At 35.3% G+C, this 18,325-nt stretch overlaps 1 protein-coding gene across 2 annotated transcripts in view; it reads left to right on the top strand.

The window, feature by feature from the left end:
- The window catches only part of LOC145985297 (deubiquitinase otu-like), a 72,469-nt gene extending 63,626 nt beyond the window's left edge, over positions 1-8,843 (top strand). For both annotated transcript variants that reach the window (XM_083119140.1, XM_083119141.1), the window contains exons 13-15: positions 386-426; positions 6,301-6,448; positions 7,894-8,843. In XM_083119140.1, the coding sequence (XP_082975266.1) occupies positions 386-426; positions 6,301-6,448; positions 7,894-8,681 (977 nt within the window). In that variant the 3' untranslated portion in view covers positions 8,682-8,843. The remainder of the gene's footprint in view (positions 1-385; positions 427-6,300; positions 6,449-7,893) is intronic.
- Positions 8,844-18,325: the final 9,482 nt, after the last annotated feature.

The raw sequence follows: 18,325 nt of genomic DNA on the forward strand, positions 1-18,325 counted from the left end.
ACATGTAGAAAACCCCTTTAATAATATTGTTTTACTTATGATGATGACAAATATTAAGTTTTTTGGCTTGGAAAAATTAGATTATAAAGTGCTGAAATGTTAAGCAAACACTTTTGAATTCCATATATTATCTCACTTGTATTAAAATAAGGGGAAGTTATCAGATTTTTTATTTTTTATTGATTTTTTTTGCCTGAGTGTCCAAATAGTAGTAGAACTTTTACTAGAAATAGGTAGAGGTTAATTCCTTCATTTAATACTGTTTCATCAACTTTTTAATGTGAATTCATTGAAAGCAGTTTATTTCATTTTAATTGTATTATTGTATTGTATTTATAGTTAATTTTAATTATTTCTTCACTAGACTGTGATTTATTTTTTTCAGATCTTCCTACACTGAGGTTCTTTTATAATCTTGGTCATGATGTGAGTATTTCGACATAATATTATAACATATTATCTATTGGTTTCATCTACAATGTAGACACCTTAATTTTTTAAATCATAATGTCACCTTTATTTTATTCATATCTAATTCACAAAAAATTATTGCAAGTAAAATATTGAACTTACTTGAGTGAAACCAGTCCAGAACGAACAAGTAATTCAGTTGTTTTTTTTTCCTACAAATGTTCAACATGTGCACTACAGGTGACATGGTACACATCAACACGGTCCTGTCGATAGTGTCTATCGCTGCGATGATACGTTCCCTTAGGTCTGCTATATCACACTGCATCCCTGGGACGAATACTCTGTCTTTGAGGAAATCTCACCAAAAGAAGTCACATGGTGTAAGGTCCGGTGATCTAGGGAACCAAAACACTGATTGATGCGAGTGTCGTCTAGCCGTCTGCAGAAATGTGAACTCTCAGCTTAACAAAACATACATGCACAAACTGTTTGCATTCCTCATTCCAGGGTGGCTACAGACCTTGAAAACCAGGAAAATTCAGGGAATTTGTGTTGTCAAAAAAGTCAGGGAAATGTCAAGGAATTTTGTCTTGATTTCCCTACCCCTCCCCTTTCAAACTGCAACATCCAACAAAAACTGCATGCATAAACAAGAAGAGCTTTAGACTGCAAATATGCTGATGGAATTTTATTACTCTTCTGGCTCACTTCACCTTATTTAATGTAGCAGTGCTTACGAAGGTTTTCTTTCATCATCATGACGTATTACTGGTTTCGCACAAGTTAACACGTTTACAATGACATTGCACTATTCTTAGATATCAAGAAGAATCCAACAAAACGGGGTATATATATTGAATACTATCACGAAAAAGTGAAACATAAATCTGCATTGGTGAACGTTATAAAAATTGACAAGTGCATGCTCCCAACTTCAAATTTACTGCAACACTAGTATTGAAATTAACGCCACTCTCTGTCCTGTCTGTTTAAACTCTTGAGAGGTGGTCATTAATCTCTCACTGAGTGGTTAATGTCCAATATTATGAAATAAAATAATAATAAATACATAAATATTTTAATATATTTACTCGAATCATTCAATCATAAAAGCAAATCGAATTGTCTTTTCTCTGCCAGCTGTGCTAAATTTTCACTTTCCATCTGCTGATTTATACGAGGGGTGGCTAGAAAGTAATTTCCAATTAGTAGGGACATTGATTTTTCGCAAACACAAAAACCGTGAAAAATGGTAATTGCTTCGAAGTTGTGTTTATGAATGTGCAGTGATGTCTTGACACATTTTTCGCCCGTTCGAAATATCGAGATAATGCGAATTTGGCATAAAATGCAAATTGTTGTCGTTTTTAGCAATTTTTTTTAAAAAATGTCCTAAAACAACAAAAAATTCCATGAAATCCAACGTACTTGTCTTTTGTACGCCATGTTAGTGTACATAGAACGTGCAAGTTTTCCAACATTTTATTCAAGAGTTAACTATAATGCTTGTTATATATGGAATAATTCCGACAGCCACAATAAATCATGTATTTCCCACGATTTTTTCAACTTCTGTCAAAACCATTTGCATCACAGAGCAAAGTGGCAGGGTTCTAACAGGAGACCGAATGCGTATCTACCGTCACACGCGAGCCACATCTTCAGTATTTGTCGCGTGAGATGTGTTTTGAATTACCAAGCTAACTGCGCACCATCGGCATTTGTCGAGCGAGAAATAATGGAGCTCAATTGTTAGGGCATCTGACTACCATGCAAGAGACCCGGGGTCGATTCCCTACGGGGGAGAACTGGGATCTTTTCCACCTATTCAAACTGCTCCAGCACCCACCCAGCGTCATATCAAGCAGGTACCTGGAGGAAACTTTGAGGGATAAAGGTAGCCAGGAGCATGGTGCTGATCACATCACCCCCACCTTCGGCCTTGATCAAGAAAGCGTGGGACCCTAACTCCACACCCCTACTATACACCTTCATGGAAAAGTGCAGGGGAGCACTTTACTTTTACTTCCTCAAAAATCTGTTCCAACATATCAAACTGTCACGAAAATACGTAGACCATGTGACCTACAATTTAAAATAATAGTTTAAAAGCACAATGGAGTATTAAGTTTCGGTATATTTGGCAGAAAAATGTTCTAAAACAAAAACGCGAATTTTGGGAAACTAACTAACAAGTCTAAAAAGATAATGCCAATTTTTGGTGCCATAATATATCGGTATCTGTCACGTGAGATTGATTGATTTAAATTTTTTGGGTGCGTCGCCACTTATGGTCATTATGCACCCTTCAGTATATATGGGGAAAATTCCATTATCTAAAACCCTTACCTTAAAATTAAAAAGGGGATATGGAAAATAACTTTCAAGATATCAGACTCTCATGAAGAGGTGTAGGCCATGTGACTTACAATTTGAAACAGTAGTTTAAAAACACCAATAAGGTATAATTTCAGGTATTTGCCACAAAATGTGCTAAAATGAAAATGTGAATTTTGGGGAAATAGTAAAAAATTTGAAAAGAAATAACAAAAAATCAAGATTCCTACCAATTAGGCATAAATAAAACAAGAATATCAGTTGTAATTTATTGCATTAGTAATAGTGAGTCCTAACCTAATTTTCGGCACAATCGCCACCGTTGTTCTGGCATTTGTCGTAGCATGGCACTAAATTTTGTATGCCCATAGCATATGTGTGTGACAGCAAAGACTGGAACTATCTCTACCACAGTATAGCTGTCAGCTGTCCTGCCAGAAACCTCTTCAGGTAAATAAAGAGATGAAAGTCTGTACAGGAAGTGGTCCAAGATCTCTCACCTGAAGTGATGCAAAGGGCCCGCATGTACTCAGATGTGTGGGGTTGTGCGTGCACATTCGATTGGCCTTTTGTGAATTGTCTGCATCATTGTCTGACCATACTATCACTCACGACGTCCAGTCTGCACACCTCACACAATTGCTGGTGGCTCTGTGCAAAAATCTGATTACTACACATAGGCTACATCGCAGTCTGTGCGAGACACTATGAGAGCTGCAATGTTTAACATAGAACTGTTCTAAAACGGCTGCATTACAACTGTACCAGATTACAGCGACATGCCACTTCTTCTTGCCTGCATGTGTATGTGTCGCTGTCCGACCACTAGTGCTGCATATAGGCACCATTCGAGCTTTTTTCGGGACGCCCCTCGTATATGAACTTTCAGCTGCTGTTATTCACAGTGTTTTCCTGTTTTAATGTGTGGTTAGCTATATCAGGTACCTATACAATGCAATTCTATAAATTCCTTGCGTTAAATTTCTAATACCTACATACCCTTTTCGTCAGCAATAATGGCATAACTGCATGTTGTCAGTTTCACAGTACTTCACTCGGATATACTGTACTAAAGCAGAAATCCCATTGATAATGTAAGGAAATGTGACACTTTCTTTTGTACAATTCAATTGTTTAACTTATATGCAAGAGTTAAGTTGTTTGCTTTACAGAGAAGAGAGAAGTAGCTTTATGCATCGAAAAATGAGTCCGCACTCATGGTTCTTGCAAGCAGAGGGTTCCAAACCTCAGTAGAAATATCAACATATAATACCGAGAATGGATAAGGAGACTGATAAATTACAAATTGTATTTCTTAATGAATCACTCTTCACTCTAATTTCATTTAGTCGTAACTTTAAAAATAATCAAATATTTTATTTTAAACTTACTGCGTATGATAAAATTCTGTAATCCTTCCCTAGCTTTGAATTGTAATAATTTTACAAATTCACTATTTTGCTGTTTGAATTCAAATCATAGAAAACAGAGAAATTAAATAAATTTCATAGAAAATAATATTGGTATTTAACAAATCCATACCTGGATCTGTATGAGTTTATTATTTCCATTTGCAAAAACATCGATTTAGTTTAGTTTGTAATTGTCAGGGAAAAATGTAAATTTTGTCCTGGAAAACATGGAAAAGTCAGGGAATTTCATTTCTGCTTGTTTGTAGCCACCCTGTCATTCGTTCTGGGCTGGTTTCATTAATGCGAGTTCAATAGTGTACTTGCAATAAATTTTTGTAACCTCTCAATTATTTCTGAAACACCTGGTATTACTGTACGTACAGTTCAAGCTGGAATTCAAACCACTGTGTGTCTCCCAAGAGTTTCGAACCTGGGACCCCTTGATTACAAGGTGATAATGTTATCACTATATCATAGGGGAAGCACTGTAAATTAATACTGTGTAAGATATTGTCAGGAGAAAAATTCAATTTTGCCAATTCTGTAAACATCATCATCATTTTTACTGTTTGTATAATGTATTTCCATATAATTTTAAAATTGTGACTAAAAATTCATGCATTCAAATTGTAATTAAAGTTCATTCATGCAGATCAGTGAGGCTCTTCTCCTTCAACTTAGCGCTAGCGGCTATGAGTGTAATAGTGTATTGTCCTGTCCATATTTGTAGGTGCTAAATGCCCCTTTACAGGTCGATCTTTTGTCAAACACATGGCATTCCTGTATTAGCTTACAGGTGGTTGCATTCTTATAGCAGGTAGCCTCATTGCTGATGTACCCAGAAATAGATCAGATTTTAAGTGATGTTATTTTGTTAATCTTCAGTTTTTGGTCTGTGTTGTTCACAAATATGTAAACACCATGGATATTCGTAAGCTTAGTTATTTGATTTGTAGTTCAGTTGTCTATTGTGCATGGTACTTCATGTAATAAATGCAGATTGTGAGCTTGTTATGAGCATCCCCATATAGCCTTATCTATATTGAACAAAATGAAGTATTGTTTATATCTAAATCATTAATTTTAAAGGAAAGTAATGTATGATGTTTTTATTAATTGCAATTTTGTTTAAGTCCACTTGATGCTCAGAAAGGCTAATTGGAAGTGGACCTACAGTTAAAAGTGGGATCTGAACCACCATGTGCCGTCACCAGCTATCGAACCTGGGATCCTTTGATTACAAGGAGATGGAGTTACCTCTGTGCCATCAGGGAGGCAAGAATAATATTTGAAAACATGTATTGTTTTGCTGTATACAAGGCCTATTCTCTTCTGTTCAAAAAATATTGCAAAAGTATAAATAATGAGTGTATTGCTATGTATTGGTTTAATGTATGTGCTAGGGCTGTGCGATATTGATATAGAGTCAATTTATCGATATCGATAAAGAGATTGCCTCTGATTAACATGAAAAGCAAATACATGCAACAACTATATGAAGAATATGAATTCTGTACTGTTTGCTGTTGCTAAATACCGTCAAGAGCAACAGAATGCATGTAAAGGCCACCATGTATGCGAATACAGACATATTGATGTATTGGATATTGACGATTCAATATTTTAAAAATATTGACTCAATATCGAAATATCGCACAGTCCTAGTATGTGCCAGCCAATATTTCAGCACTGTTCTCAACCCCAAAATCACAGTGTTATCTCCAGATGGCTTGGGCAACATTCAAACTTCATGAAAATAATGTAGTTTTAGAGAGAATTCACACTGAAGCGACAGATGACACGTGCCATTTGAGGATTTCATCAATTAACTCAGGCTTGTGAGGTCTGTCATGCTGCTGTGGTGTGAAACTGAAACGTTGCCGCCATTTGACTTGTTCCCAAGCTGGATGCATTGCTTGTCGCTTCAGCCTGAAATCTCCCTTAAACAAAGTGAGATGTAATTCGTAACTACCATTGTTACGTTCATAGATATTCAATTTTATTTATAGCAGTTGTATTATTTCAAATTTTATGCTAAAGGCTAATATTTTTAGAAAACTACCTGGATGTCTAAGGTTTAAATCTGGACTAATACTACTCCTTCTCGGTACTACATACTAACAAAACATTTTCTCAGGTATTCAGAACAGGGTATCCATCATGGGCTGGACCAGTTTCATTCGTACCTGTCAGCCAGAGTGCAGTCATGGATGGCTTGGAGTCTCCGCCAACAAGTACTTCACCTATGGCACAGTCTTTGCAGAATGGAACTTCCAATGCAGGAGGTATTTTTTCCCCTAATTATACGGAAGTTTAGACAAATTAATTGATTGAGCAAATTGGTGAAATTGTTTCCATTAAATGGCATCCAGAAAAGGGAGTATGGAACATGGAAAATAAATGTCAGCCTAAAATTATATTTTTCACACAAAAAGTTTCATTTAGTCAGGGTAATTTGCATTAATGAAGACTAATAGTTACAAGTATAAACTTGGCAGATAGTCATTGCCGGAATGCAATATTTTTTTAAGCAGCTGCCTAGGGTTTTTTTGGGGGGGAGAGGGGGTTACAAGTGCCACCCTTGGGACAAGTACTATGTATGCCAATGTTTCTGTAGGATAGTGTCATCATGACACGGTGCATTGGTGTACAGGGAATACAGAATTTAATACCTTGAAAATCTGTATACATTGCACTTGTTGGTTTTCATGTTTTCATAATTAATAATTTAACGGACGGACCCTCGCGTGCTCTCCAGATTGGACTTTTAAGTGCTCGCTTTTCAAATTTGCTGTGATGGACAAAAAAAATTGTAGCTCAAGAACCAATTGCATTCTTTGGAGCAAGCAGTCTATACAAAGAAACAAAAAACATATAACTGAAGTATATTTCTTGTTGGGACTGATCTCGTTGAGCATCTAACTCGAAAAAATAGTATAACTGTAACTTAATAATGCACAACCTTAGGGGAATTGGCAGGGACTACCAGGACGAAAAATAAAACAATGTATAAAAAAGAGCAGCATTGTTGCCAGCTTACGAAAACAATTTCCATAATTTTGCTTCTAGGATCAACCCTGTGGACTCTTGATGGACCAAATTTGGAGGGAAGCACGTCAAAAGGCCACTCTTTGAGGACACATAATGCTTGTCCCCCAATTTGAAAAAAAAATTGACATTGTGAAACATTTTTGAGCCTTAATTTTCGGGATTCTTGAAATTTTTGAAAATTGGGCCTTTGCCCCTGGACCTCTAATTGTCACATGTTTTTAAAATGTTATTTTGTTCTCATTATTACATGTAAAAATGGAATATATCGGAAGCAGTGGTTGAGGAGTTATAGCCCATTTTATAAGATCTATTTCATAATACTGAGAGGGAAACAAAGAACTTTTTCAAACACTGAATGTGTACATAATAGGAACAATGGATTTTTTTTATATATAATTCGAGTATGTTATGCCTTTATGTCTATACAAATAACCAAAAAAGACAGAACTGAAATATCAAGTGTAGTTTTCAAGAAACTGCATGTTGTTTGCTGTCATGTGGTGTTCCCATCCGTGTTCAATGCGAGTGGGAAAATCTTGTAACATTTCACTAAATGTTAAAGTCAGGAATAGTGTAGTGGAAAATGATTTAAAATAATATTCTAGGAAAATTGATTTTGCCCCCATAATGCTTTGAATTATGTTTCAAGGTTTACTTTCCCACGTTGTATGTTTTTTAGATTCATCAGATGATAGGAATTACCAGATGACCTCTCTCACACAAGAAATGCAGCAGAACTTGGTAGTGTCCGAAAGCCATGTGCCATCGAATGAGTTAATCTGTGACAGTTCCTCACATGTAGCTGACACTGGAGAGAACTGGCAGAGGAACGCCCATGTTCACACCACCACCAAAACCTTCCAAAATGGAGATAAAGGATCAAGGAATGGAGCATATATGCCGCCAAGGTTCCAGAAAATGAACTTTGACTCGGGTCAGTGTTTCAAACCAAAGATGTCTTCCGACAACCAGTTGCTGGCTTCTGTGGAACCAAAGAAACCTGGTAGCGATTCCTTTGTACTGTCAGGTCCAAATAACCAAAGTTTTGCATTGCCAAATATGCATTCCATGCAAGAAGCAAGTGGTGTTCAGCAGATGCCGATGTACAGCCCAGTACCAATGTACCCTTTCGAGTCGGATGGTGTTTCCATGATGCCATATATGTCACCCTATGCTGTTGGGTCAGGGCCTGTGTTTTCCCCCATGTACACATCACCTTCTATGCAGCCCCATGCACCAGATATCAGGTCTGATTCTAGTTATAGCCCTGTGCCTGGAAACTCAAGTTCCGAAGGTCCTATTCCTTCCCCATACACTTACTATGCACCACAGTCGGTTCTTTATCAACCGCCTAACCATTACTCAAACGCTCCATCTGGATGGGGACCTCCCCACTCAATTCCTATACCTGTATCTTCGTATATGTATCCACAAGCCCCAAATTCTCCTTATGGTATGACAGCTTGACGCTTTGTGCTTTTCCACAAAGATCTTAGTAGTTTATTGGTAAGACGACGAATGTTACGATCTGGTAGATACGAGTTCGGCATATAGTAATTTATTTTTTTAAGTCATGTTCCTCCATATATTACAGATGTGTAATAAAATTAGTCAGAATGTGTGTGTGTGTGTGTTTGTAAACAGCAGAAAAGAAATTTGAATTTAGAGTTTTGTGTTAAATGCCACACTTAATATGCAGCAGTGCACATATGAATATGCAGAAATTAAAATGATAATGTTTTGTCATTAAAAAAATATTTGTTTTGTTAAGTAAAAGACAACATGGCAATAATGTTCTCAAATATTTGTAATGAGAAATAACTGTTGATGTTAGTACTATATTTTTGCAAATTGATGTATCATTGATTATAGTTATATTATTAAGAGATCAGATTTGCACACTGGAAGTGGGTAGAAGCATTCTGGTGCTTATGTTTTTCAGTTCTTGCATTTAAAAAGTTGATCGTTGATGCTTATTTCTAACAACAAAACTGTGATTATTATGTTCCTTGTACTTTTGAAGTACGTTAAAGTATGTGTCATAACAAAGTATTGCTCAAATGTTGTGTTCACCAAAGTACTTAGTATTATGTTTTTCAGTTGTAAATGGTAACATTGTTACCGATAAAACTTTAAGTATGTGTTGAAGATCTGTTTATTGTGTACAGCTTGTTTAAGTAGATTCAGTATGATTTTTGTAAACAAGTTATTGATGCGTATTTTTTTGTAATTGAATTAGTTTAACTTAATAAAAAAAAACAGTTTTCTGAAAAATGAACCATTGTCGATTATAGATACACGTGTAAAGTTACATATCACTTCTTTATTCAGACAAGCAGAAGCTTTTAGCTTTCATGATTGCCATATGTCTACACAGGGCCGTATCAAGGTTTGTGGAGGCCCCCATTTTTTTATTATTTTTACTAGGAGCTTTATTAGCTCAATATGGTAACCATCAATTTTCAGCAGTTAAAATAGTAGACCTGATGTTAGAATTGGTAGTCATTCACAATCGAACATATCGCAGATAGGTTTGCAGGGAGAATAGCGCAGGCTGAAAATTGTAGCACTATAGAAGCAGTAAAATTCTGCGTCTAAATGTCTACAGTATATTATGAAGAGAACACCGTAACTACAATATATTATGTAAATACTAATGGGGTTGACGGAAACAGAGAACTGAGCAGTAGACTACTTACGTACATAATTTATTATAAATGATATTATTTACAATTAAGAGTAAATATATCACTACATATATACGGTCCATTTACTGGACAATTACCGACAGGTTCATTGTGGAAATTGTAGTAACTACACTTTCAAGAAAATTCCCAAAGGCTTAACACTTTAGGTATGTCATATCATAAATTCTGTTACAAAGTTAATAATGAACTACAGGCACAGTGTGGAAGCTAATGTATTAATATTTGGATGTTACAAGGCTACAGGTCTTGCCAACACACAGCACCAATCACTGTTCAAAATGGCCACTTTTGGCCTTCACACAGGCCTGAAGTCTCTGAGGCCAGTCATTGATCGCAGTATTCACGATCTCGAGGGGAAAGTCTGCCACTGCCTTCACAAGAGAATGCTTGAGACACGCAAGGTTTGGATGCCTCTTCCTACAGACCATGCCCTCCAAAACGGACCACAACCTGTAGTCCAATGGGCTGAGGTTGGGGCGTTGGAGGGCCAATCAGTCGGAGCAATGAAATCAGGCACATTCCTCTGAAGCCACCCACTCCTGTATGGTCTTTGCCTTGTGGGCCAGTGCTGAGTCCTACTGGAAGCTCCACGGCTCATTGTTGAACATGGTGCAGGCCAACGATTTCACAAGTGCCTCCAACACTATCGCTTGGTACACTTTTGCAGATGTTTTCACACCATGTCCACAGAAGTGGAGGTCAGTTGTGCCATCCTATGAACTCCCCCCCAGCAAACCATCACTGACGCGGAATGATGGCAGGGTGGCGACAGACCTGGAAATCCGGGAAAAGTCAGGGAATTTGAGGTGTCAAAAAAAGTCAGGGAATTTCGTCTTCATTGACTTTTTTAAAAATTTATTTATTTATTTATTTAAAGATATCGTTATAGAACACTGCACGGAAACAGGAAATCTCGTTTGTAAGTTTCGGCCTCAACTTTTAGGCCCCTTTTATGCGCAACACAACCACTACGCCAGAAACCAGTGAGGGTAGGAGGAGAGAGAGAGGGAGATATAAATTTCTCTCGCCCGGGCTTCTCGGCAGGAATTTTAAATTCGGACACACTTTGGAGGAAAATTGTTATAACTCTGGCACTAAGGGAGCAATCTACTTGGGATAACTTTTGTTTTGCAGCTAAAACATCAGCGCATGCAACCGTGTACAATTCAGAATGCCGAACCGAGGAAGGGGGATTTGGGGGGCACGACCTCAAATTTCAATGGAAAAAAACATAAAAATCTTGAGTTTGCCCCCTCTTCTCCCACTATTTTGCGGAGTAGGTGCAAACTTTAGTATTCTTTTCAGAGAATGGACATTTCTCAAGAGAATTAAACATGTTTCATGTTCTTGGGTGCCATACAAGTTGAATAATAAGCCAAAATGTGATTATTTTTTATTTTACTAAAAATAGGTAATTTGCATTTTTGGAGGAAAATTGTTATAACTCTGGCACTATGGGAGCAATCTACTTTGGATAAGTTTTGTTTTGCAGCTAAGACATCATAGCATGCAACCGTGTACAATTCAGAATGGCAAACCGAGGAAGAGGGGTTTGGGGGCGCGACCACCGAATTTCAATGAAAAAAAATCTGGAGTTTGCCCCCTTCTTTTCCCGCTATTTTGGGGAGAAGGCACGAACCTTAGTATTCTCTTATAACCAACCTGCCTGAAGCTATCAAACACATTTCGGGTTATACGAATAAAAAAAATACAGTTGAAGTAAGATATATGTAATAGCTCGCTTTCATACAGCATACACTTACATTTCTGCAAACGCACAAGCAACACCTCGAAGCAACCTTGCACGTAGCTGGCTTCGTACCGAACTATTTCCTTCACTTGACACTGGTACAAACGAAACAGGTAACCTCTCGCGCATGCGCGATACACAAAATCCTGTACAACAGGAAATGGTCATACATCCCTCTCCTTCAATGAAAAATTTCACGAAGGGAGTAAGTGAAATTTTACACTTTTGACATCTTCCATGAATAGTTATTACATGTATAAGTTCTAAATGTTTCACACTTAGGTAATTCAAAAATAAAATTAAATTTCCATGATACACAAAAAAAATAACTCAAATTTTTGTTTCTTAATTTTTAAAGATGATTGATTAATTCATCAAAAGAATTCAAGTCTTGTATCAACCCAAAACTAAATCATGATTATCATTATAACAAATATCTGTGTTTACAAACAAATTATCAAAATATGTAGAATACATATCTGCATACAACATATTTATCTATACTTTCATTTGAATAAATGCTTGTATAACTCTGCGTTTAACTTTTCTAATTGTTTTAAATAATAATCTCTCTTCTCACTTGAACATTTCCATACTCTCAAGTTATTACTATGATGATTATCACTAATATTACCAGTTTTTAAGTCTATTAACTTGAAGATATTAGTTGCTTTGTTGCAAACTACTAAATATGGACCTTCATAAATTTCACAATATTTTTTGATACGATTCCCTAGAAGATTACTAAGGTAGTGAGTTTTGATAAATACTAAATCTGAAACTTTAATCTCAGCTCTATTCTCTTGCCTTACATTATATCTTTCATTCCTTTTCTTTTTTATCTCTAAGTCCTTAACAGAAGTCATATATAATTTATTTTTCCATTGTGGAACTTCATTGAGGGGTACTTGAAAGTGATTCAGAGTACATGATTCCAGATTCCTATTAAGTTGTAATTCAGATGGAGCATACCCTAAACAAGTATGTATGCTATCATTGAGTAAACTCACAATTACATCAATATACTTGGGCCAATCTTGATGTTTTTCTTTACAAAATACACGCATTAGTCTGTTTAGTTCACAATGACGGCGTTCAACCATATTAGAATTTGGATGGTACATAGGAGTGTGTGTTAACTTAATACCTAGGTTAGTCAAAGTATTTACATATTTCTTAGAATGGAACACTGCAGCATTATCGCTTACTAACTTATGTGGAATACCAAAGTGTCTTATATATCCTTCTAAGAGGACTTTCACAATGCTATCAGCTGTACTAGATCTCATTGGATAGGCAAATAAATACCTTGTATTAGCATCCTGCAATGTTAACAAAAACCTTTCTCCTTTTGAGCTTCTAACCAAAGGACCTTGAATATCTAAAAATAAAACAGTTTCACCTCTGTTATAATGTAACTGAAAAGTTCCTTTAGGCGGATGCCTGTTTGGTTTTGTTTTCATACAAATTTCACAGTCTTTAACATAACTCAAAATATCTTTTCTCATACGAGGCCAGTAATAAATTTTCCTCATTCTTCTAAGAACTTTATCACCACCAAAGTGGCCCATGTTATCATGATAATTTCTTAATAATACAGAAATCAAAGATTGAGGTATACATATCTTCCATGAATTTTCAAAATGAAAATCTCTCGTTAACAAAACTCCATTACATATTTTATAATATTTCTTCCAATTTCTACATTCTCGTGGCAAATTCATATTCAAACCTTCAGAATTGTTTAAATAATTAATGATAGGTTGAAACACTTCATCATTACATTGTTCTTGCACCAGTATTTCTACTGGTATATTCAAAATTTCATTTCTCAAGACCATATTATTGTTAACATGAACCAAAACAGGTTCAGATCCTTCAAAATGTCTTGATAATAGATCTGCGAGATCATTATCAGAACCTCTACAATATTCCACTGTAAATTGGTATTTCTGAAGCTGGAGAGACCATCGCAACAAACGAGGGTTCCAATTCTTTGAGTGATTTAACCAAATAAGACATTTGTGGTCACATACTATTGTGAATTCTCTTCCTAGAAGATATTGGCTACATTTTTCTATACAGAATAATAGACTTAGACACTCTAGTTCTGTTATGGTGTAATGCTTCTCATGATTTCTTAATGTACGACTCATGTAACTTATTACCCTTTTTTCACCATCAACAATTTGAAATAAATAACCTCCAACGCCAAGTAAGGAGGCGTCTCCTTGGACATAAAATCTTTGATGAATATCTGGATGGAAAAGTTTAACATCATTTGAAATTGCTTCTTTCAGTAAATCAAAACTTCTTTGTTCTTTCTCTGTCCACACCCACTTCTTGCCTTTTCTTAATAATTCATACAAGGGAGTACATATAACAGCAAAATTTGGAATAAATTTCCTCATCCATGAGAAACTACCAATGATTTTTTGGAGTGTTTTTATATTTTTTGGAGCTGGAAGATCAAGAATAGCTCTCACTCTTTCGGGATTTACATGAATACCAGTTCTATCAATAATATGACCTAAGTACAGTAATCTTTCTTTACAAAAAAAATGTCTTTTTCAAGCGTATAGTCATACCAGATTCTTGCAATTTGCAAAATACTTCTCTTAAATGCTTAAGATGAGCTTCAAATGTACTACTACGAACACATAAATCGTCAACATATATTATTACATTATCAGAGAGTGTATCTCCAAGCACTCTACTCATTGCCATGGTGAGAGCCTGCACACCATTGCAAGTACCAAACACAAGTCTTTTATATTGATATTGTTTCCCCTCAAAAGAGAATGCAGTATATTTTCTTGATTTTTCAGAGAGTAATACCTGATGGAATCCAGCTGACATATCAATCAGAGTAACATAAGGTTTATCCCTAAATCCTTGAACTGCATCTTCAATATTTATAGGTCTAATCTGGCTAATCTTCTGATGCTTATTAATATTACGAAAATCTGTACATATGCGTATACTTTTATCTGCCTTAAGTACTACCACAAGAGGATTAAGATATGGGGAATCACACTGTTCAATAATATTCCATTCCAATAACTTATTGATATAATCACGTACAGCTTGTCTGTAGTGATATGGTATAGGATAAGGTTTCGTAACAAGAGGTTCATCTGTATTAAGTTCTATGTCATGGATGTATTTATTACAATGACCTGGTTTATCATCAAATAAACTTCGAAATTCTACTAGTAAATCAAATAATTTCTCCTTTTCATTGTCAGTTAAAATCTCTGCTTGCAAAGTCTTATTCCTTAAATCACTAATACTAGCAACAGTTTCACTCATTTCAGATTTTGTCATTATTCTGAGGCAATCATTTTCTAAATTATTTTCAGATTCAACATAGGTGCATGAAATTGGAATTAACTTAACTAAATGTGAACTTTCTTCTGAATTAAACATCATAGCATTATCTCTGAAGTCAATCTGAGCTTCTATACTATATAAAAAGTCTAAACCTAACAACACATCAACTGATAAATCTCTTACAACAACAAACTGGATTAGAAAATCAATGTTATCCATTTCAAGATTTACACAGAATTTACCTAACACGTTTTGCTTTCTTTTACCAGTATAATCAAGTAAAATTATGTTTCCTACAAGATCAAGTTTAGGACTCTTTACTTCAGACGTTATTTCTCTCCATCTCTTCTCTGACATAAGCGAAATTTCACATCCAGTATCCAATAAACATCTATTCTTTACTCCATTAATGTTCGCAAAAAGAAATGTAGTACCTTTTATCTTATTTCTTAAATTCACAGGTAACACCATATTACTTGAGTTATACTGTGCTTCATTTTCCAATATATCCTCGTAAAAATCAATATCTATCGTACATACAGTTTTCAATTGAGCTTCACTCATCTTCGGTTTAGATATTGCATTACAAACCTCCTTTACATGAGTTTCAATGTCAGAATTAATTACAGACACAACACCATTGTCTTCATCTATGCTACTATGTGTCGTCGTAACAGTAGACTCGCATCTTAGTTTAAAGGTTGTGATTGCATAAACAAAGGTGCATTCGCTCTAGGCGAAGAATCTACATTTACTGTTTCTGTGTCTTCAGAACAAGATCTCAGTCCACTAATTTGAGAATTTCCTAATACAGGCTCTCTCATAAATCTACTATGACTATTATTACTAACTTGAATATTGTTATACGGTACTGTATTTGTACTACTATTTCGATAACTAGTTCCACTTGCAATTCTCTCATTACCATCATGTCTAATAATGTCATCATTATTAACATCGTAACTATATCTACTTCTTCTACTTATATTTGAATCATTCCCACTTCTATTAGGTAGTCTATAACTTGATTGAGGACGGTTAGGTCTTTGAACCCATGATCTTTGTCTTACATTCCCATTTCGGTTAGACATGTTTTGATTTCTATCAACATTGCCACTATTTTCATTCACATAATTTCTTTGAAAAGAGTTTCTTATAGGTAGTTTATTCCTAACTGTATCACCTTGTACAATTTTCACTTGTCTTACACCTACAAATCTACCATCTCTTTTTGTTTCTTGTTCATACCCTGTATATAATGCTTCATGTCTAGCTACAAGCTCAGCTGCTACATTCAAACTTATGTATGGCTGATTTAAAATAGCTTCTTTCACTTTTACAGGTAACTGTTGAGCTACTAGAATTATCTTTTGTTGATCACTCATATCAGGCTGTATTGTGTTTAACAGATGAATCTGAGACCAAAAGTAACTCAAAAGAGACTGTTTTAACTCTTTAGAATACCTTTTACACAAAATATTAGCCAAAAGAGTCGATTTCCATGAAGAACTCTCGAATACATTTAAAAACATAAGCTTAAATTCATCATAACCACATATTTGTGCTTTCTCTTGTAAGTACCAGTTTTTAGCAACTCCTTCTAATAACAATGGAATGTATCTCATGTATTCATTTCTTGACACATTCAACATTTCAAACCTATCTTCCACTTCCTGTAGGAACTGGGAAGCTAAATAATCTGTTCTTGTTGCATTAAACTTAGGAAATCTATCTACATCAGAATATTTTAATATTCCTTGCTTTAATTTTTTTTCTGACCTTCTAAGCCTTTGTTCTGAATCACTATCAGAACTATTATATTCTGTTACATTTACTTTACTTAACCTACTATCACGTTTACTTTCAGTGTTTTTGCCATATGGAAATCCTACATTTATATCAGCCTTATCTTTATTTCCTTTCACTTTTGCTTGATATTCAGAACCTGAAGAAATACTTTCAGGATTATATTCCTTTTCAACATAATTTTGTTTTTTTCTGTACGTAATATGTTCAGATACTTTACTCGGAAAAGATACCTTATTTTCATTCTTAGATTTCGATAAAGAACTTACATCTATTCTGGATTCTCTATCTACGTATGTGTTACAAGGAACATTCATACTAGACGAAATGTTATTTAAACTAAGTTTCAACATGCCTATTTCATTGCTCAAATCTCTTAATTGATATTCCATGCCAACGCATTTCCCTTCTATTACGTCAATTTTATGTGTAATATCAGAAATTTGCTGAACACAGCCTTTTACAGTAGTATCACATTCTGTAATTTTACATTTGGTAGACTGCACACTTTGATTCAAATCTTGAAAAGTATGACCTACTTTTGTATTTAATTCGTTCAATTCTTTAGCAAGATCTTGTAAATGAACATCATAATTATCTGACCTTACTTTTAATTCTTTCGCACTATATTCATTACTCTTAACAAGATCGAACAAACTAGCAAACTTAGCCTGATCTTTATCCATTGCTTTCTTTATTTCAACAAACACAGCTTCGTTTTGCTTTACTTGATTGTCAAAAACTTCTCGTAATTTAATGTTTTGTGCATTGCAATTATCTGCAATCTCATTAATTTTACCTTCTAAATGATTACGTAATTCTAAAACTTGTTGTTTGAACACACCTGTACATTCTTTCATATTTGCTTTATCGTCGGCTATTTTCTTTTCTATTCTATTTTCCAACGACACAAAATCTTCTTGAAGTAACTCAACTTTTGCATTCAGGTTACATTCAATTCTCACTATTTCACTTTTTACGACATCAATTTCTTGCTTCAACGAGGTTTCAACTTTGCACACACTTGAATTAATTCTTTCTTCAACGTGTTTAGTTTGCTGGATTAACTCCTTACCTTGTTCTCGTAATTGTCCCTGCATCTCGTTGCTCTGCTCTTGTAGTTTTTCGAACATACGAGTTTCCATTTGCTTTAAAAGCTGCTCCATTTCTTTCACCTTCCCTGACATGATTACTGCACTGCAACGTCTTCGCACACAGCTGGCGAGGAAAAAAACTGAATCGCAAAGGTCACGTGGTCGCTACACTGCCAGTCGCTCTCTATCTTAACAGTCCATACGCGCTGAGTAATGCTCGTTCGTTTCGAGTCCCTGTGACGGGTACGCCAAACTTTGTATAACCAACCTGCCTGAAGCTATCAAACACATTTCGGGTTATACAAATAAAAAAAATACAGTTGAAGTAAGATATATGTAATAGCTCGCTTTCATACAGCATACACTTACATTTCTGCAAACGCACAAGCAACACCTCGAAGCAACCTTGCACGTAGCTGG

The sequence above is a fragment of the Lepisma saccharinum genome, chromosome 3, assembly GCF_977018435.1.
Source record: "Lepisma saccharinum chromosome 3, izLepSacc3.1, whole genome shotgun sequence".
NCBI lineage: Eukaryota > Metazoa > Arthropoda > Insecta > Zygentoma > Lepismatidae > Lepisma > Lepisma saccharinum.